The sequence below is a fragment of the Neolamprologus multifasciatus genome, chromosome 10 (assembly GCF_963576455.1).
Source record: "Neolamprologus multifasciatus chromosome 10, fNeoMul1.2, whole genome shotgun sequence".
Taxonomy (NCBI): Eukaryota; Metazoa; Chordata; class Actinopteri; order Cichliformes; family Cichlidae; genus Neolamprologus; species Neolamprologus multifasciatus.
Window position 1 is genome coordinate 24870421 of NC_140448.1, and position 20961 is coordinate 24891381.

Consider the following 20961-nt stretch of genomic DNA (forward strand, 5'->3'; position numbering starts at 1 on the left):
CTAACTTCCAAGAAAATAAAGGAGACACAAATTATACTGTTAGTAATTTAAGTATTGTGCATTTTCATGTTATTTGGGGCAAAAACACAATATTTCACAATAGTTTCTGCTGTCCTTTTTGTAGCTGGGGTCATATTACTTACTTAGCTACTTAAAATTACATAAAATAGTATTTGTAGGTAAGTCATTTTTAATTTTCTGGAAGCTCTGGAAGGTTAAACTAGCCCATAATACGACCAAAACACTGAAAAGTACAACGTATTTGCAATTTAACATACGGAAATATTGTTTGTTTTTCTGCAAAATTATCAAGAAAAATGTTAAACAGTACTTAAAATTACTTATTTACAACTTAAATTTTATTACAGTGTACTTATGTCTGTATGCAGTATTTAAAATTATTTACAGTATCATTTCTCTCCTTTCACAACACTGATTGTACTGACTACACACGTGGCACGTTACACGAATCCTGTCAGTCACGGCCACATTATACAGTGTTAGCCAATTTCCAAATTTGACATCACAGAACTTCCTTACTTAGTTCCTTACACTTAGTTTTCAGTTACACGGTGACTTTCTACTGCATGTAAAACCCTCTGAAGCAGTTTCTGACTCAGCCAGTGTTCCAGCTTGTTTGCCTAAAATGGCATTGAAAGGGCACAAACACCAAGGCAGCAAAAAAAAAGACCCAATAAGAAAAAAAACAGTGTAAACCATTTAATGCTAAAAGAACATTAAAAACAAGTAAGAATGAGTGGATTAGTCCTTAAAAAGACATTTGTCTCCTTATAGAAGCATACTGTCGTACAGTTAAAAGGCTTCAATCATCAGCTCAGCAGAAGATTGTCCAAGTTGGAAGTTAAAAAAAGAGTTAGTTGGTTGTACGGCGAGTTTCAGCATTGTTTCCTCCCTTTGTGTGTTTTGGATTTCACTTTGATTTCAGAGCTCATTGAACCTGCAATAAAAAGTCACAGTTAGTTTAGTGGATGACAAAATTCCTGCAGGTAGAGTTTTACGCGGTCATTTGTCAAGAGGCTGATCAGAAAAACCAATACTATAATCATATGCTACACTGTTAGCTTAGCAGCAAACAACAGAGATGCACTGATTTCAGCTTATTTCATTTCATTCTGTGAGTATACTAAATGACTCATGTTTATAATAAAACACCTAATCTGGATTACTGTGCAGATGTGTTCAGGTTTACAGAGGAAAACAAATTACTTCAGGGTTGGATTAAACTAGTACAATATAACTAATTCCTGTGCTTTACTTTTTCTCAAAAGTGTATTTTGTTGCCTCTGGGAAGAGCCTGGCTATTGGCTTCCACCTGCTTCCAGTTATTATATTAACGATCCTAATACATTTCCCCAGCTCCCTTTTTAATGCACAGGCATCCTTCTTTTCATGCAACCTCTAGAGAAACTGAGGCTTTTTTGTAAAAAGCCTTCCTATTGTGTTCCATTTTTACCGGCTGTGTTAAACATATTTAAACATCAGTCTTTTCTGTATTGGCTTACTTAATCTCTAGGGTTCCCTGAAATGAATGTAAACAAAGAAGGTAATGGTTGAAAAAAGAGACAGTGGCGTTGACGATGATACTCACCCTCTGGCTCTGGGTCCACACCCACACCATCTCTGAGCTTCCTTGTAAACAAGCCTGGACAAAAACTGGAGCCAAACAAAAGAAGTGTCAGTTGGGGGTTTGAGTGGTTCTCATAAGTTCTCTGGCATACTCACAAACCACAATATTTAAAAATCATTAGGAATAAAAAAGGATCCATGTGGAGCTTAGTGAAATAAAGGTCCACATGACAGCATTGGCAAACTATTGTTTGCTCCTTTTCTCAACATAAATCAAGTGAATTGAGGTTAGCTTTGCGTCGGCAACGTCTCGACTTACATATTCTGCATTGCACCAGTAACATACCAGTAATGTTACACAAAGACTCGTCATGTAACTTACATTGCCAATAATGGACTATTATGACATGAGACTGGTACCATGTTTGTGGTAAATATAACCGACTCTGCAGAATTGTATGTTCAGATGTTTCACAGACTCAGCTGGCTCCTTTATTCAAGACGCCAGTTTCACCGGTGCCAATTTATTTTTAAATTAAACTATATAGTCTAAAACATTGTTTTGTTTTAGACTGTAAGAAGTTCTGAACAGTTTTTCTTTCATGTCCATTTTGTACCAAAGGAAGCTGTTAAAAAAGCTTCCAACTGGAATAAGTTACCTTCAGATTTTCATTTTTTGCCTATTCAGACTTGCTTTGTTTTGCTACCTCACACCAGTCTGCTTATGTTTTCAATGTGAAGACTGTTGATTCATTCTGCCCACTGCATTTTATTTCTTTGTTAAATGAATGAATTACTAAATTTGTTTGTAAGGTTGTAATTTTGTTTGTTTGGTAACTTTAGCTGTCAATTTTGTTGTCTTTGTTGTGTTACACTCACCCACTTTATTAGGCGCACCTTGGTAACAACCACGTTTATGTTCGTGATGCTCGAGTTGCTGCTGTGTGATTGGCTCATTAGATATTTGCCTTAATAAGCAGCTGAACAGGTGTACCTAACAAAGTGGCCAGTGAGTGTACAATGTTTAATATCGTTTTCTCGTATACATTTGTATCAGCGTAAAACCGCTGAGAATGTTTGGAGCCATTCTCAGCGGTTTTATGCTGACACAATAATAAATTTAGGATGAACCACCACAACAATCCTTAAATTAACTGGTTGGCATTTGCATTAAAAAGGAACACGTTTATTCTATGTGAGTGAACAGATAAAGATTGCTCTCTGACCAGGCAGGCTAAGATGTCAGCAGAGATGAGCATGTAGAAGACATTGTTCCAGCCAGTTGGTGAGATCACACCGGCCAGCAGAGGACCCAGTGCAGCTCCTGCAGAGAGCATATAAATAGGTCATTAAGTGTAAACGCATAAAGTCATCAAGAATTATTCAGACTTAAATAAAAAAGTCAGGAGGGAAAACACAAAATGGAAAAATAGACATTTCCTTTTAAATCACACATTAAGTACTCAATTTTCTAGTCTCTCAGGACTTCATCAGTTTCCATCTTCTTTTTTACAGTTACTCAAACTGCTGTCCTGAGTACAAAAGACAAAATAACTGTTTATGTTCTATGTACACTTTTAATTTTAATTTAAACCATGAGACGAATGTGGACAGAAATGCAAGGATGCATTTATTATATTAGAACTAATAGTCTCCATGTTTTATAAAGAGTATGATATGAATACTAGTACATGACCACGCTACAGGACTGTTTAGTCTTTTGTTATGTGGTTGCTGGGCAACATGATGACGCATCAAGCCTAATTAAAGTTTTATGGATATACATTATAGATGTCATTTTTGTGAAATTACAGATCATACAGTGCTTTTATATGGTACCATAGGTAAACTATGAGTAAAGTCCAATGTCTACCTCATTGGCAAGTGGTTGCTGGGCAACCTGATGACATCATAATAACATCGGATATAGAAAAAATCCTTGAGGGGAATAAGATGTACCTGCGTGTCGGGTTTCGTTTCTCATCTCCTGTTCACACAGGAGGAGTTCATGGGCAAACAAACTAACAGTAAGATGTAAGCTCTATTTTTAGTGTCCACCAACTCCTGAGGCAATACAAACACTTTTAAAGGCTAAATGGTTTCACCATGACCAACAGATAGGTGCTAACTTTACCTGTCTGCAGTTTGGTGCTGAACAGGTGACATCTGGAAGTTTTTGGGGGCTTTTTTTGAGACAAAAGAGGCTTAAAATCCTCTGCTGACTTAACCAGCTCGTTTGTTCCTTAGTTATTATGATAATTACAGATGAAAGAGTTAAGATCAAAATTTTTTAACGTTTAGTCATGATATGCATACCTATTGATCCTGTCCCATCAATAATTGCGGTCACTGTCGACAGCGCCCTGGCGTTTCCTTTCAGACTCTCGTGTGTCCCCTGTGGCAACAGAAGCATCGTTATGCCAATGGCGGAGACATTTCTAAGTAAAGCAAAGGATTTCCCATGATGCCTTAGACCTTACCAGGTCAGCAGATACAGCAGTTGTGATAAGAGCATAAGGTCCATTCACCAGGGCTCCACACAATAACAGCATACCTACACAGAAAGAAAAAGTATAAGTGAGGGCTGAATCCACAACGAGTCTATCTAATCTATTTTCAGTTCGAGCTAAGTTCAGGTCAATGTAAGCAAAAGTAAAGAATCTGTGAGTTATCTATACTCAAATAATGAATTAATAACTCTGAAATCTTTCTTTCTACTGAAAACATGATCAATCAATCAATGAAATCTTGCATCTTGTGATCAATTTCCAGACGTCTTGATTATCAAAAATGCTTTACTGTCCAATACTTCCTGTCTCCTCTTTCCTTCATATTCTTGAATTTTACTTTGATTTTGGCAAAGTGACCAGTTTACAATCATGACCATACGCTACATACACTCCATAATATTGTGTCATAAACTCTTAAACTTTATACAACAATGTAATTTGAGTAAACATTTTAACAACAAACAACAAGGTGTTTTTAATGTGATTAGTATCAAAGTTAAAAATGACAAAATAAAGAAGTCTTACCGATTGTAGTACCGAGGCTCCTCTGCCCGATGGAATTATAGAGGAAAAGCTGAGAAGAGAGCAAAACAAATAATCAGCCACTCAACTAATTGTGGAAAATCTGCAGATGGGTGACAATTATTACATCAACCTACAGCCAAAAACCTCTCTCACATCAGTGTGAAATATCATCCTGTCAAAAACATTAAATACACTTTGACTGAGAGAAGCTTCCTGAACTCGGATGACAAAACTGGTCAAAAAAAAAAAAAAATGGTCAAAATGATTAATAATTTTTACCCCAGTGAGAGAAATCACCCTGCTTTTGGAGCAGGTGTTAACAATGCTGCTCAGGATGTTTCTGTGTCATTTTTAGTTAAAACCAGCAGATTTGAAAAAAACAAAGACAAAAACAAAACACTTAAATCTCCTTATCAAATATGATTTGAGCTGGTCAAAAACTGTGGTCGACATTTATAGGAGTGCTCCATCTGCAAGTCCATGCTATGAGTAACACTGGCTTTGCATTCAATGTTACAGTGTCTGAGATCAATTATCATTTCTTCTATTTGTGTTTTTTTTGTAAAATTACCTTATTGTGGTTACACTAACATGGAGCCAAAATAACACTTAACTTTGATGCAGTTTTACGTATAAGCTGCAACTAAATTAATTTCTCTGTTTTGTTTTTTTTTTACTAGAGTTGGGAGTTCGCCTTGTAATCGGAAGGTTGCCGGTTCGAGCCCCGGCTTGGACAGTCTCGGTCGTTGTGTCCTTGGGCAAGACACTTCACCTGTTGCCTACTGGTGGTGGTCAGAGGGCTCGGTGGCGCCAGTGTCCGGCAGCCTCGCCTCTGTCAGTGCGCCCCAGGGTGGCTGTGGCTACAATGTAGCTTGCCATCACCAGTGAGTGAATGTGTGTGTGAATGGGTGGATGACTGGATATGTAAAGTGCTTTGGGGTCCTTAGGGACTAGTAAAAGCGCTATATAAATACAGGCCATTTACAGGCCATTTACTAGATGTTACAAAAAAAATTGCATGAACACAAAAAAGGCAAAAACACCAGCACACACTTGTGATTGACTTTTGTGAACAGCAGAATATACTGTCTGTATATATACTGTCTGTTTCCATATTTCAGTGAGTTTTTCTTATTTTGAATGGAACAAATCTGGTGCCAGTGGACAACAACGGTCCCTCAACTATAAAGCTGAAGATAATCCATGTTTATTTCTTTAATGTCACCATAAGGAGTATCAAAAGCGTAATACATATACACCTATCCTTTTTAAACAGCACTCTTAGACTGGGTGTTGATCTTTCATGAAGAGTGTTGTTTTAGTCACACCTCCCACACACTGAGTGAGCTTCTGTAAAAAAAACTTGAACTTGCTGAAAACTTATTTGAACTTTTTACACTTGTTTTTAACAACTTCAAACAGTTTCTTGAACATAAGAATGAGCTCACTGTGCTCAAATAGCCTCCACAGTGACCAGATCTCAATCCAATCGAGCACCTTTGGGATATGGTGGAACGGGAGAGTCACATCCTACAGAAACTGTGTGATGCTGTCGTCTCAATATAGACCTAATTCTCAGACGAGTGTTTCCAGCACCTTGTTCAATCGATGCCATGAAGAATTAATGCAGTTCTGGAGGTAAAACAGGGTCCAACCCAATACTAGCAAGATGCACTTAATAAATTTGAGGTTTTTTACCCATGATGAAGGCTTGTATGCAGAAGCCTCTAACCATGACAAGTGTTAGTTATTTAAATGAAAGTGTTGTAGACCTCTTGGATTTTTAAAAATCAAGTTTACACCAGCCACCCTCCCACCCCCCGTCCATTTTCACTGCTCCACAATCGTATTATTAATCTAATATAAGAGGTGACACTCACCATGGGGGCAGCAACAACCAGCATGATGCAGCACGTCGACGCCCTCCCCCCAGTGTAGTCAGACACAAGGCCAGCCAAGATGCCTCCTGCAGACACAAAGACAGTTCAGTCAGATTATTGTGAAAAGTTTTTCCTTCTTCCCACAAATATTTTCAGAGTTACGGTCTCTTGAACTATACGGGCGGGTTGAAAATTTGACACCTTTTAAGTTGTCTTATTTTTTCCACAATTGTTGAACCCCCATAACTGTTTAAAAGCAGGAGATACCTGCATGAAATGTTCACAGCTGAAAAACTTCACATCTACCTCACCGTCACCACCCACTCAAACCTCACAACCTGAAATCTTGCCTAAATTCAGAATCCTTTTGTGCTATTGCTATCACTGAGCATGGATATTATGCAATATATTATACTTTGAATACTAAAAAATGCACAAATTTAAAGGTTATTTAAAGGCTAAAAGCTGAAGTTAAGATTTTGACTGCATAAAATTGGGAGATTTTACTATTAAGAATTCATTAAAAACAAGTGTTCAAAAAAGTTTTTAGTTTTAATTTTAAAGATCTTTGTTTCTTCAGAAGACTAAGATATCACTACTTATAATTGTTTATAATTAGTTTAATATAACTATATATGTATTATATATTTATTATATTTTTACTTACTGCATAGTTTTCACCTTTGTATATTACACTTGTATTTATCCCCCGTTACAGCTGTTGTTGTTTGTACTCAGAGTTTGGTCTTCAGGTCTCCCTCATGTTTCCCTGAACCATATCTGACCATCTGTCTCTGTGTTAGGTATCCCTGTCTCGCTTTTTCCTGTATTATTTTCGTAACCTCTGTCTCATGTGTTTAACATTCAGTTTCCTTTCCTAGTCTTGTATCCCAGATTTGTACCAGCTGTGTTCCCAGGTGTTTCTCATCTTCCTTATTATCTTGTGTTTATTTATAACCCCAGTTCTCCCTTTGCCCTTCCTCTTGTCGTTCCTCAATGCTCTGCACCTCCTTCTCCTGTGTTTCATGATATTTCTGATATTTTGGTTTCCTATTGTGCAAACATTTTTACTTTCAGCATTCCTTTAGGGTTACAGGAATAAAGCTAAAGTCTTGAGTTTATTTTCTGCATTTGGGTCCAAATCCCACCTGTCACACAGCCGTATGTGACACAGTCACACTGCAGTGATGCATTTTTGCATCATGTTCTGCATATTTATTTCTGACAAAAACTGAACTGACTGAGTGATTTTACAAATCAAACAAGACTCAAAGCTTACCCAAGATTCCTCCGACATCAAATAATGTCGACATATCTCCTGCTTCTTTTGCCTCAAAATGTGCTAAAAAAAAAACAAAAACAAAACAAATGCATTAACTCTAAATACTGCTTTACATCACGTGAACTGATCATTAGGTTATCTTAATAGTAAAATGATGTGTGTAAATACTGACCAACATTTGAGATGTAGAGAGGAAGCCAGTAGAGGAAGGTGTAGCTGACCAGTTTGGCAAAAAGCAGACAGAGCGAGAACTCCACCACGCCCTGAGAGACAGAAAACATCATGAAAAAACCCCAGAAGCAACTTCAAGTGTCTGTCATCCTGTAATTCACCGTTAACCATCAGAGAGGTGCAACACAGGTGGAAATCAAACACCCTCCCCTTCTGATACAATGACAGGAGCAGAGTTGCGTGTCAAATCCATGCACGGCTTTCAAAACAGCTCCCTCCTCACTGTGGGTTCTTTCTCATGAACCCACAGTGAGGACATCGCTTAATTCCAGTTTATTCAAAGTCATTGGGAAATGACTGTGAGTCACCTCATGGGTTCTGAATTTAAGTGCACATATGATTGCAGATGACTATGGTTTCTCCTAGTTCCCTAGGAGATATACATGAACACAGGTACCTATAATGTATTTAATGTGTATCCATGTATCTATGCTTAACTCATTCACTGCTCAGGACCTGTTCATGCAAACCTGTCTTCATACCACTGATGAATAGCTGATCACAAAGAAAGAGGTGACTCAACAGTTTAACAGTAACAAACAACAGAAATTCACCATGTTATCAATAATAATAAAACCCACTGGTAGTGTTTGTTAACCAGGCATACTGAAGAGTGGAAAAGAGTTATAACTCGTTTCTGATCAGGACTATTTGCACTGGCTAAATTTATGGAGTTGCAGTTAAACTGCAACTTTATAACTCTTATTTTGTCTTATTTTTCCTAACATATACTCACGTAAATTCCTAATCATTATCTTTGATTCACATTTAACGTTATTCCAACAGAATCATTGCTGTTTCAAGCAGAAACACTGAGGAGGGCGGGTCTTTGTGACAGGCATTGTCATGTTCGCGTACCGGCAGGCAAGGAGAGAAGGACCCAAAATGCAGGTTTCAGTGAGGCAAAGTAGAACTCAAAGTAACCGCTTTATTAGCAGGTTGCCGGTAAGCAGCGGACCAACTAAACTGGGAAAATACAAACTAACAGGCAGATACACACGGACAGAAAACAGAGTACAGAATGAAGGTGAGTAGACATTAACGATGCGACAGAGAACAAAGGTAACACAGGGCTAATATACACACGGCAGTAATCAAGGGATGAGGCACAGGAGGGGAACACACCTGGGAGAAATCACAGCTGACGAGACAGAGGAAATGTAAACCGAACACACTGACACCAGACACGAACCTCCAAAGTAAAACAGGAAACCAGAAACAACTTACGAGGAGGCAGAAGACGCTGCCCTTAATCTAGAATAATAATCAACACTATAGAAACATACCAAAATATAAAGAACTGAAGAAGCTGGGTCAGAATGACCCAGAACCGTGACAGGCATATTTATGGGAAAATAATTGTTTCTCATACATGACAGGTCCTTTCCTAAAGTCATAATAAACACTGACTGGAAAAATCAACAGTTTCTTTGACAGTTGAAGAAAAAGAAAAAGAAAAAGCGTTAAGTGCCCCCAGGCGACTTCTGCAGCGCTCTCCGTGCTGTCTGGCGGATAAGTCGCTCGCTGCTGATTGGTTGGAGTAAAAAAAAAAAGAAAAGAAGAGGTAATTGCTTAACAGCAAAAACGATCATCATCATGGGAGTGATCAAGTCAAAGTGAGTGAAGTAAAGGTGATAAGAAGTAACGCATGAATTGGTCTCTAATTGTTGTGTAAAATTTGTCTTATTTGTTACTAGGCAACACTATAGTCTCATTATCAGCAAAGCAAACATAACAATGAGATTAAACGACCAATCACTGCCCCTCCCATCTTTAACAGGATAAACACACAGAGCCGTTTTCACAGGAGCCGCATGGATTTGTGACTTTCGAAGAAACAAAAGTCTCGTTAATAACATTGATAACGGCTCCTTTTCATTTAAGTGACCAGTTAAGCCACACAGCTGTGACAAAAACAGTCTGACAACCTCAACTTTAATAATATAAATATAAAAACAATTTGTGAATATTTTTCATTGTTAAAGAAACTTTAAAATAGTTTTTATGTTTGTTTGGAGTGATATTTTTAATTAGCCACTAGGTGGTGCCAAAGTTAACAATTTTCAACCCTTGAGTTAAACTCAGTGTGATGGGAAAATTTTACTGTAAAATATGGCACAAATATCTGCACATTCAAAGCCAATCAATCACATTTCTGTGATTAAAGGTGCCATTTCCACTCACAGGTATGCGCAGCGCTCCGAGGAAGCTGATGGCCTCGCTGTGCTCCTCAACAATCACATCTGGCTCAGTGGAGATGGCGCCATTGATGGATGGATCAACAATGGATGAGTCCCGCAAGAGAGGCGCCGTCTCACCAACCTCCTGAGCACTCTGACACACAAATAAACAGCTCAAGCAGACTTTTTCATGGAAACAGGGGAAAGGATGTGTTGCTTTTGTAACTTACATGATGCTGAGGAGATGAGCAGTTCACGTCTTCAGGTTCTGAAAAGAGAAAGGACGAAATGGGACGGGAGACATTAAATCTTAAAGCTCACTTTGGGGAAGTATTTTGGATTTTGTCTGACAAACGGAAACTCACTCTCAACCAGGAAGAAGAAGCACAGGACCCCAGTGCAGGCGATAATGATTCCGGGGACGATAAAGGATAATCCCCAGGCCGTGGAGACGAAGACTCCCGCAATGAGGGAGCCCAGGATGTTTCCCACTGAGGTGTGGGAGTTCCACACACCCATGATGAAGCCACGCCTGGCAATCAAAACAGAGAAGGTCACGAGAAGTTCTCCTGCTGAAAGTCAGTTTTACAAAATGGATTCATGAATGCTGAGCTGAAGTCTTGAAGCTTGTCAGCATGCCTCTATGTTGTTTTATGCATTGAAGACATTTGGAGAAATACAAAGTAGGCAAGAACTTAATTAGGGCTCTAGTGCATTAAAACAGAGATCACTACTGGGGTTTAAATGGGGCCTACTATGCTTTGCTTCTGTTATACATGTAAACAATGTGGCAAATGTGTAAGTAATGTCTGTGAGCCACAAATTAAGGCCTAAAACTGTCATGTGTGTGTCAGCTGTCGCCGCTTTTGTGAGTGGAAGGCCAGTAAAAACACATTTATAAACGTTATGAATTGAAAAATGGAGAAAAGAAAGAGTTTTATCTGTTTCCTGTTTCTCTAGAACTATCAGACACTGTGCAGGGTCTTGGATAAAGCCATCAGGGTGTTTTCCAGGTTTTTGGCTGACCTTTTGCCTTTTTATCTGAGAGTGTGTGTGCGCTGTGATGATTCACAATCATTTCTTGTGCTCTCTGATACTCTGAATCCAGGAGCACAAGAGATTTGCAGGACCCAGACAATGGTTAACATGTCTTAGCATGACCACTGGGAGGCAGGAAAACAGGCTTAGCCAGATTACAAATGTACATAAGAACAAGCTGATTGTTTAACTGACTAATAAGCATGATGTCCATTTTCTCTCACATTTTGATTAAGGTAAAAAAAAAACTTAAAATGTTTGTTGATCTGGCCAGAAAAAAACTGGTGAAATTGACATTTGGTGAACTTTGCAGGATTTTTGTGCAGGTGCTAGAGTATTCAGTATCCAGTTCTGAAACATGATGTATGTCATTCTCATGCACCGCCTGTGCAGGACTTCCAGATGCAGCGGTTCACACAGGTTATCTCTCCACTCCAGATCTGTCAATCTGCTAAATTAGTTCCAACTGATATGTCTGCCTGAAACTTCATATTGAGATTTTCTTTGGAGTAAAAAAATCATTATGGTTGATACAAAGCTGCAGAGGTGCCTCTATTCGTAAGCTGAGCGGAGTCATTGAGAAATTAATAGAATGACAGTAAAATGAGTTTCAATTCTCAAATATGGAGATTTTTCGACAGGTTTACTCTGTCAAAATCCTCGTATTTGTTACTTGTCTGGGTTTACAAAATGATATTTGAGTTGAGTGACAGGTGAGGGATCAGTTCTGTGTTAAAAAGCAGTCATCTGCCAGAAACTGATAACAGATGTTTTGGGCGGTTTTATGTCCATAAATATCCAGGTTTATATTGTTAAATAGTTTGTAGTCAACCTGTAGCATGTAGCCACGTTACATGGGAAAAGTGTCTCAAGCTAAAGTTATCCACAGTTCAGCCAGCCACAAGCCGTGAGCCTCAGTATGAGCAAAGATCAGAGCAGTGACAAGCAAAATTATGGAGATGAATGAAAAAGAGAACAGTCCTGTTATCTGTTGAACCTCCTTTACCTGACATATGATTGTCAGGCAAAGGAGGTTTACAGCAATTCCCCTAACACAAAGACTCCAGCAAACCTATGACAGCTTTTGCACACCTAAGTCACATAAAAGCTTATTTTGAACTGGACACCGTGTTCAGACTCAAAGATATCAATAGTTTTGCACTCAGAATTGATGAGGAGTTAATAAGGGAACTGATCGAGAATCCGACCTATAAGCGGAACTGATAATGGCAGTCAATTAGATCTTGTTAATACTCATCACCTATGTACACATGCAATCTTCTTTTTAGTGTAACCTAACTTCTTTGACTGGCTGAGGTGGACATAATCAATAACAGCAGTGCAAACACTGACAGACATGTGACTGTTACTATAAATATTGTTCTTTTTTCTGTTCCCTGCCCCTTTCTTTAGTGTATTTTTAGAGCCAATTATATATTCTTAATATGTCTGCCTGCTTGCTGTGCTTGTAGTTCTACTTCAGTGAGAACCAGTTGTTCAGGCTCATAACTTTAATTTATGATGTGAGTGTCGTCTGACCTACAACCAAGCCTGGTTTGACAATGTGCTTGTTTCATTCTGCTGCCATCAAAAAAAGAAAGAAAAAAGAAGGGAAAAAAAAAGCAATTTCTAATGCACATTCAGCATGAATTCTCCCCCACTACTTACTTCCCCTTTCCAAACCAGTTGCCAACACAAGCCACCACTGCTGGCCAACCAGTGGTCTGCACCAGCCCGTTCATGACCTGCAGAATGAAACAGAAAGAGAACCTGGACTGTGTTAACGTTCTTCGTGAAACCCTGTAAACTCCGCATAAAGAGGAAAAGAAGAAGAGATCAACGAACACAGATTCTCAACATTCCTACACCAAACTGATATAAGCAAAGCTCTGCATGTGCAGTCATGTGATGCAGCTGTGAGTCATGTGATAAGTGTGATCTAAGAGTGACTAAGCCACCATGTGATCTGTGCACGTTCAAGTGGAAAAGCTGCTAAGAGAGGTCTGCACTGACCTGCAGAGCTCTCAGTGGTCACGCCTGTAAGAGATGCTCAATATCCATACCTAAAGTGCACAGGTTAAAATAAACAGGATCATAAATGAAATAAATACTGTTGACCCAGTTTTTTAAATACTTCCGGTCACAGATTTCAATTTCTCTATTGCCATAGACGGCTTTTTTTCCCTTACAAACTCAATTCAATTCAATTTTGAGGTAAAGACCTTAGAATAAACTCATTGTTCATTTATTGAATGGATCCTATTTTTATTAAAAATTAACTTTATTAATTTTAACTTTATTTATTAATTGATTAACTTTCCATGCTTTCCTGAGAAGTGCTGATGGAATTTGACTGCTGGTCATGTGACACGTGTGAAGCTCATGTGATACTTCAGAGGTGTAAAACAATACTGCAATCTGGCAACTGCACAAAGGTCAGAAAAATTAAATAAAAAAATATTTTCTTGCATTTATAGGCGGACAAACTCATCTCAAAGATAAGGGTGTGCAGCTTTTCTGCTTTTTATATATCTATAAATCAAATATCTCCAGGTTTTTTAAGCTGAGGTTTCAATTTAAAGACTTAACCCTCTCCAGGCAGATTTGCAACAGTTAAAAACTAACAACCTAATTACCCCACATACATATTTTATGAGGTTTTTTTACTCAGAAGTACCACTGCAGGACTTGGTTGTGTATTAGCAACAAAAAATTTAATTTGAGCCTGAGAGGGTTAAAAAACAGAATAAATAGTCTCATTACTGGCCTTCCCTAATTTATGGGAAGGCAACTAGCCTAAGCTGTGGCTGAAGCTAATTTTTTCACTTGTTTCTGAGCTGATCCAACCCATTGGTGTGTGATTATTAGTGGTCAAAAGGCGTGAAAAAAGCCCTGAAGTGAAATAACACTTTTCTGACAGCGCCTTTGTTTAAGACGAGTGAGAGAAAACATTTCTACAGAGCTCAGCGATCAGTAAAACCTGAGGTCAGCAAGAGACGGCTCATCTGATCACTGCACTTCCCTTATTTTTTCCACCTAATGCAGTTTTTTTTGTATGCTGCAGTTGTTTCCGAAATGGACACAATTTGTTTATAGCAAATCAAAGTTTCCTCATTCTCAGCAGAGAAAGAGATTTAAAGACAATCTGTTTAGAAATGTAAACAAAAGGCTTGTGCAACATAAGATAAAAGGATGCAAATCTACTTTCTCTCTTAGACTAATACAACAGCTAAATTTAACTTTACTTTATGTCACAAATTGAACTGTAAACACAGTGTATTTATGCATAACTCCATCTGGGTTTGTGTCTCTGAAGGAGCACTGATAGCTGATAGCTCCACGGAAGCTCTAGACCACAGGTGTCAAACTCCAGGCCTCAAGGGCCGGTGTCCTGCAGGTTTTAGATGTGTCCTTGATCCAACACAGCTGATTTAAATGGCTAAATGACCTCCTCAACATGTCTTGTATTTCTCCAGAGGCCTGGTAATGAACTAATCATTTGATTCAGGTGTGTTGACCCAGGCTGAGATCTAAAACCTGCAGGACACCGGCCCTCGAGGCCTGGAGTTCGACACCCCTGCTCTCCACGGTCACTGCAGCTGGCTGCTGTTCAGTAAAGATGAAATTAAATCGTGTAAAACTGCACTTTGCTTTTCATTTGTGTCCAAGTGTTAGATTAATCAGCTTCAAAGAGTCTGTAATTTCCGTTTAGTTCAGTCAGGTTTGCATTAGTAAAGAAAGAGTGAGAGCGGGCTCAGTCAGGTGAGAGCAAAAAGTCAAACTCACTCCTTTAATTTTTTAAATCTAGAAAGTGTCAAAATTTTTCTATACTCTCTTCCCCTGTTTTTGTCTAATAGTGGATTTTTAACATTAAAACAGTTACAGGACATTTACCCATTTACTTTCTCAACTGTGTGGCTAACGAAACCACCACTTTTGTGCTAGCAACCCAAATCAGCTAATGTGTGGCTGATGAGCTCACATTTCAGCTCTTATTTACACACGATATCACATCAGAAAACCCACAATTGCAATAATAAAAGAGAACAGCATAAATGAATCAGAAAGTAAATTAAAGGTCAGGTTTGTGGATTTGTTTCTTTACCTGGACGAAGGCGTAGTACCCCAGTGAGTGGATGTTCCAGTAGAAGCCGAGGCCAAACAGACATGTGAACAACCCACTCATCAACATCCCAAAACTCAGGTAGTACCGCAGAGGGAGTCGCTCACCAAATATCCCACTGAGAACATGAGAGATGATTATTAGTCAGTGCAGCACATGCCCTCTCAGACAAAAACACAACAAGGTCAGCCAAAAACAGCAAATACAAACCTGAAAAACATCCCGATGGCATAAGCAACCAGAAAGCAGTTATCCAAGACCCCAAACAGTGTCTGGTAGTTGTCCTGGTCTTTAACGAGAAAACAGAGAAAACTGTTACTTTTCTCTGCATCGGCGCGTATAATTTTGTGAGGCCTTCGTCAATTAGTATGGCTCACACGCACACAAAACTGCAGCAGAGATCTGAACCTATTAATCTCATTCCCAGCTCCTCATTTTATTCCTGTCACTAATAAAATAATTCTTGTTTATCTTACTACCACATGCCTATGCTATAATGTTGTTTGGTCAGTGAACTTAGTCTGTTGCTAGGTTGTTGCTAAACAACATCATAATATATGCATAATTAATATTATTAAGAGCTCTTCTATCTTTAACGGTCCCCTTTACGTCAACTTTCTTCTGATTGGTTTATTCGCAAAAAAAATGTTTTGAATGAACCGATGGGTGGGACATCTGTGTTCACAGGCAGATCTGTGAACACAGAGTTGTCTGGCTCTCTGGTCTGACCATATGATGGACTATTAACCTATTACAGGCTCTCACACGATCACAGCTGGACTAGATTCAAGCTGCAAATTTAACCCCAGACTTAAAGTTGCTTGAGAAAGAGGAAGGAACGATAGTAGGACCCTTTTAATATAATCCCTGTAATTCAGCTGCTTTTAAACTTCCTAGAAAAGTAACCACAGAGCACGGGAACTATGACAAGTGCAACTGGTGGTAATTCTCTCTGTTGTAGAAGATGTAATTGTATCTATCTTAAAGCCAGTATTCTTCCAGTGCAGCTTTGAACACTTATCTCTTTTCTTTGTTTCTGTAACATTAACTAAAAGTTAAATATTTATCAGCTGCAGGTCCCACATGATCAGCTCAGTTTCACAGCAGCTCAAAGGCACAAACACAAACAACAACCTTGGCCACGACAGTGCAGCCTCTATGTGGATTTAGAGCACTAAGCTTAACTCTCCACCAGACTTTTCCCCAAAAAGTTCCAGGTACTGCAGATTTCATCTATTAACCTCAACTTCTGGCCACAGTGTAGCTGTGTATGTGGTTTAAATGACCTATAATACTAATGCCAACAAGTAAAGACAAGTATACGTGAGTCAACAGCAGCTGATGGACTTTAACCAAATATAAAACCAGAGCAAAACCACCAGTTTATTTTGTAGTATCTCATAGTGGCTGATTTTAAAGTTTTCGTCATAAAATGATCTAGAAAAGGTGTAAAATTTACTTGAACACCTCTATAATGTGGCCTCCAGTCTCAGAGAAAATCTACACCCACACTACAAACTATTTAGTTATCAGTGTACAGCATGTCCTTCGCAGTAGGTAATCATGCATCAACATACTTGGAATTTCTAGGGTACTCCAGACGACAAACAAAGTCTCCCTTTTCAGAGCTTCAAGAAGCTGCTTCACCACAGCAGCTCCTCCTATGCATGCATACGCCACTTTTTCCACTGCGAACACCTAACCAACTGATAAATCATGTGTAGTAATAATGTGGTACACTGAAACTTTCGGAGAGCTGCAATTGTCCAAAATCTCATCTACTAGAAGTTGTGTTTCCAAAGTGAGCATTAATGACAGCAATTAAAGGACTTACCAAAGGGTGGCCAATCGCACCAGGTAACATTATTAGTTATATTAATGTCTTTTGGCTGAATGACGTTGGAGCAGTTTCTGTGCAGTTCACTCTGAGTGCGAGAGAAGAACGTGGAAAGAAACCAATTGAAATGACTAAAACAGTAGTTGACACAAGCAAATGAAGAGCCAAAGATTAAAAAAAATTATTTCCTATAGGTGTATAAATGTATAAAGATACAGTATAAGAATATGCCAGGATACCACTATTACCACAAACAACACACTGGAGCTCTCAGGGTGAAAGGATCACAGCCTATGATTCACTTCATGAATACTTCATGAATACTTTGTAATTTAAACAATGAGGGGCTTTTACAGCATTTGACTTTAAAAGCCTTCATTTGCAAACCATTGCTGTGTCATGCAAACACTTTCAATTGTTGCTTGACTATCTTTGATTGAAACAACAGCTCATGAAAGAAGACATATATGGTACAGGAAATTAGCCGTTAGCTTTACGTCCCAGTTCAACAGGCCTTACAGGAAAAACAGGCAATGGTAATCCTTTCACCTGAGTATCACATGATAGATGTTTAATCCCTTTAGCATATTCAGCAGACGTCCTTTAGAGCCGTTTGCTTTTCTACCAGCTTTTGTGCTTCGGCTGTTAATTTCTATGAATTTGTAAAGACACGAATACCTTTAATTGTGGCTGTGTCTGAGTTATATGTAGATAAAGTTATTTTCTTAAAAGAGCTTATCTTCTGTTGTCTCCCTGATCATGTGACAAGCTAAAGATTGAATGTTAGAAATTAGATTTAATCAATATATCTGTAAGGAGATAACAAATGGCCTGAGTGACCAGTGTTAAGGTAAAGATTTTATCCATTTTTGAGAGTAAAAAGGACAAGACAAGAGAGCATTTGATCCTGCAAAAACACTGTTAATAGTGTTCATAAAAAGAAATTCAACTGTTCCAGTCACCTTAACGATGCTGATAGGTTTCCGTGACAAGTGATAGGCTGTGTAGAACAGGAAGGTGAGGATGAGAATAAAACCACGATACCTGCAGAAACAGACACATTAGAACCAAAATCATTAAAAAATGACAATCAAATTATCTTTATTATTCAAAATATCAAAACAGAATAAAAAAAAAAGCCTACAAAGAGCATACTAAGGTATGCTTCATGCAGTGACATCAATTAAAATGCCTCCAGCACAAACACATGACACGAAACTTTCCACTGACGTAGAAATATTTGTTTGGGTAACAAACTCACAGATCAGCTGTTTTCATGCTGGCTAAACAACACAAGTTAATAAGTGGAAAAAGTATTCTCAGTGCTCACATTATACTTGGAGTGTAAGATGTTAATTTGAGATGCAAGAGTGTTAAATAATTCAAAGTATATTTTTAATTAGTTTATGACCTTTGAAAGTTTATCTGTGACTCTTCAAAGGGAATGTGAACCTAAAGTTCTTTTAGTCCAGTGATTTCACCTAAATTGTTTGGAATTTGAGAGATACAGTACGAAGGTGTGTTTAAAGAAGCAGGAATCAGGACAAACACAAATAAGACGCACATTTTTCTCAAAGGATAAACTTTATGGTGAAGACTGTGCATAAAAAATGCTTTCAGAAGGTTGTAAACAAACATAAACCCTAACATATCATCATTGTTTATGAAACATTCAGTTTTGTCTTATTATCATCATTTGATTATTTAGTTTGATCTTTGTTTTTGGAGGAATTTATACTATGCTGTACATATGGTCATTGAATGGTTTTCATATTCCGGCTGTTATTATCATGGCAAACCACAATGGACTGCAGGAGTGTTCCAAGCAGATATGGCGGGAGGAGTTAAGGGCACATCCTTTGTTAATAACAAACTGTGTGTGAGACAAACATTTTGTTTGCGCGGCACAATGTGGGTCAATAATTCAATCATTTGCTTTAATAATTTCAATGTGACCTTATCAAAGTATATGAAACTGAAATAAAGGGAAACGGAAGTTGAGTCACATGATACTCTTCCTACTCTCGTGTATTCTCCTTTCCTCAAACATTTTAAGATGCTTTTTTTCCCCAGTTGCTGGCTTTTATTTTTGGTGGGGATCCATCTATCAGACTGGTCCGACTCATTCTGAGCTACACAATCCTCATGAGACTCACTGATGAAAACTCACTTCAAGATTCATCCAGTTAGTTTCAGTCTTTACTGCAGCCGCAGTTCCTTTTTTTTTTTTTTTCATTGTATTCCATAAAATCTGTGCAATTTGTAACTTTTTGGTGGCTTGCAGTTTTCCAGCTTGGTAACCAGCAAAAACACCCTGCATTTACAAAACATACCTGAGGAGCCTGAGTTGTCTTAAGAAAAATGTGTATTTTCTATATTCAGTCAGATTTAGAAAAGCAGGGAATATAATGGAATGGCACTTTACTGACACTTTATTTCCTGATAAATCTGGAGGTATGAATCCCTTTCGACAATTTTCGGTTATTGCAAAATAACCCAGTGGTCGACACTGGAAACTGTGGCCGGCCACCTCTTAAAATGTCAATTTTTTTAATGGAGTTTGGTGGGATTCTAGATTCGCACAGGGGAAACCACACGTGCCGGGTACAGAAAACTCGATGAAAACAAGAAGTAGTAATACATTTATAACAGGAACTTAGACATATAAAACAATAGCTGGTTACGTGATAATGTCTCTGGATTTACTGGTCACAGAACAGTTCACATTCTGACGGTTTATCGACTAGTTTGAGTCAATCATTTAACAGAGATAAGAAGCAGCAATCACCATTACAGGGCTGCGTGTGCGCAAAGAGGACAATAAGAATGGAAACTTACCAACTATCCCGAGAAAAGTTGGTGATAAGTCTTATCCCAGGAGCCAGAGACGACTTCATTTTCATTGAATTATTTTAAATATTGTGAGAAAACAGACTCTCAGCAGGGGGTCCCGGACATGTCTTCTTGGAAGCAGACGGATGTTGAGCAGATACAGATGAATAAACGCAGAGAGCTGACTAACCCTGCATGAAAACAGAGGCTAACTTATGCAGTACCGCAAAATAAAAAAATACCTGTGTGCCTGCTAAAATAGAGGCTCACATGGGTTAGCTACGGGAGCTGTAAAGCAGCTCCTGTTGGGAGGTACCCTCCGTGAATCTCCAGCAATGCTCCATAATGACCGGCTTTTATACTTCAAGTACGCAGTCAGAAGAGCCGACCTGCCTCTTAAACGCTGTGATACAAGTGTAAGACACAGCTGCTATTAATACTCCAATGTTGGTTTGGTTTTCCATAAGATTTTCCAGCCTCCCGGCGACAGCCCGTCCACCAGCCCGTATGTATGCGCGTATGCGTGACGTCACGCAGGCGATTCAAAGACCCTTGTTTTTTCTAAACGGGGTTGGACGGTGGGTGGGACTGCTCAAAGTGGAGGTATTTCTATTTAAGTTAAAATGCAACAAAGTTAAAAGTATCTGAAAAGCACGTGTTAGGCTCTTTAAAATGTTACACTTCAGATCAAAGTCCCTCTGACCACCTGGGTGCTGTGCAGGTATCCCCTCTGGGTACATGCCAGTGCAGTTATTTTAAAGAAATAGCCTTGATTAAAGCCTTTATTATTAAATATATTATTAATTGTATTATTAGTTTTTTATTAATTTAAATTCGTTTAAAGTTGGACATTAAAAACTAAAAGTATTGATCAAATTATTTAAAAAGAGGCGTAAAATATTCAAGTTTCCCCTCTTATTCCAATCGGTTCACTCA

At 38.4% G+C, this 20961-nt stretch overlaps 1 protein-coding gene and 1 long non-coding RNA gene across 2 annotated transcripts; both read right to left on the minus strand.

The window, feature by feature from the left end:
* Positions 1 to 331: 331 nt before the first annotated feature.
* slc37a2 (solute carrier family 37 member 2) lies at positions 332 to 20799 on the minus strand. Its single transcript, XM_085174907.1, has 18 exons — positions 20032 to 20799; positions 18156 to 18237; positions 17191 to 17281; positions 15567 to 15645; positions 15339 to 15474; positions 12902 to 12978; positions 10561 to 10727; positions 10426 to 10463; positions 10200 to 10349; positions 7957 to 8047; positions 7782 to 7844; positions 6503 to 6588; positions 4623 to 4671; positions 4068 to 4141; positions 3904 to 3982; positions 2814 to 2911; positions 1610 to 1674; positions 332 to 958 (listed from the first exon to the last, which is right to left on the minus strand). Exons 1-18 carry the CDS (start codon positions 20094 to 20096, stop codon positions 943 to 945), a joined length of 1506 nt encoding a protein of 501 aa, XP_085031033.1. The 5' UTR covers positions 20097 to 20799; the 3' UTR covers positions 332 to 942.
* On the minus strand, positions 5041 to 6496 carry LOC146510324 (uncharacterized). The gene is made up of 2 exons (XR_014876474.1): positions 5619 to 6496; positions 5041 to 5298 (listed from the first exon to the last, which is right to left on the minus strand). It is a non-coding gene; the product is annotated as an uncharacterized LOC146510324 (long non-coding RNA).
* Positions 20800 to 20961: the final 162 nt, after the last annotated feature.

Coding starts and splice junctions, on each gene's coding strand:
- slc37a2 (XM_085174907.1), bottom strand. CDS start 20,096: ATGAAAATGAAGTCGTCTCTGGCTCCTGGGATAAGACTTATCACCAAC. Junction 7,845..7,956: donor TCTCTACATCTCAAATGTTG/GTCAGTATTTAC, acceptor TTTTTTTTTTAG/CACATTTTGAGGCAAAAGAA. Junction 4,672..6,502: donor TGGTTGTTGCTGCCCCCATG/GTGAGTGTCACC, acceptor CTCTCTTCTCAG/CTTTTCCTCTATAATTCCAT.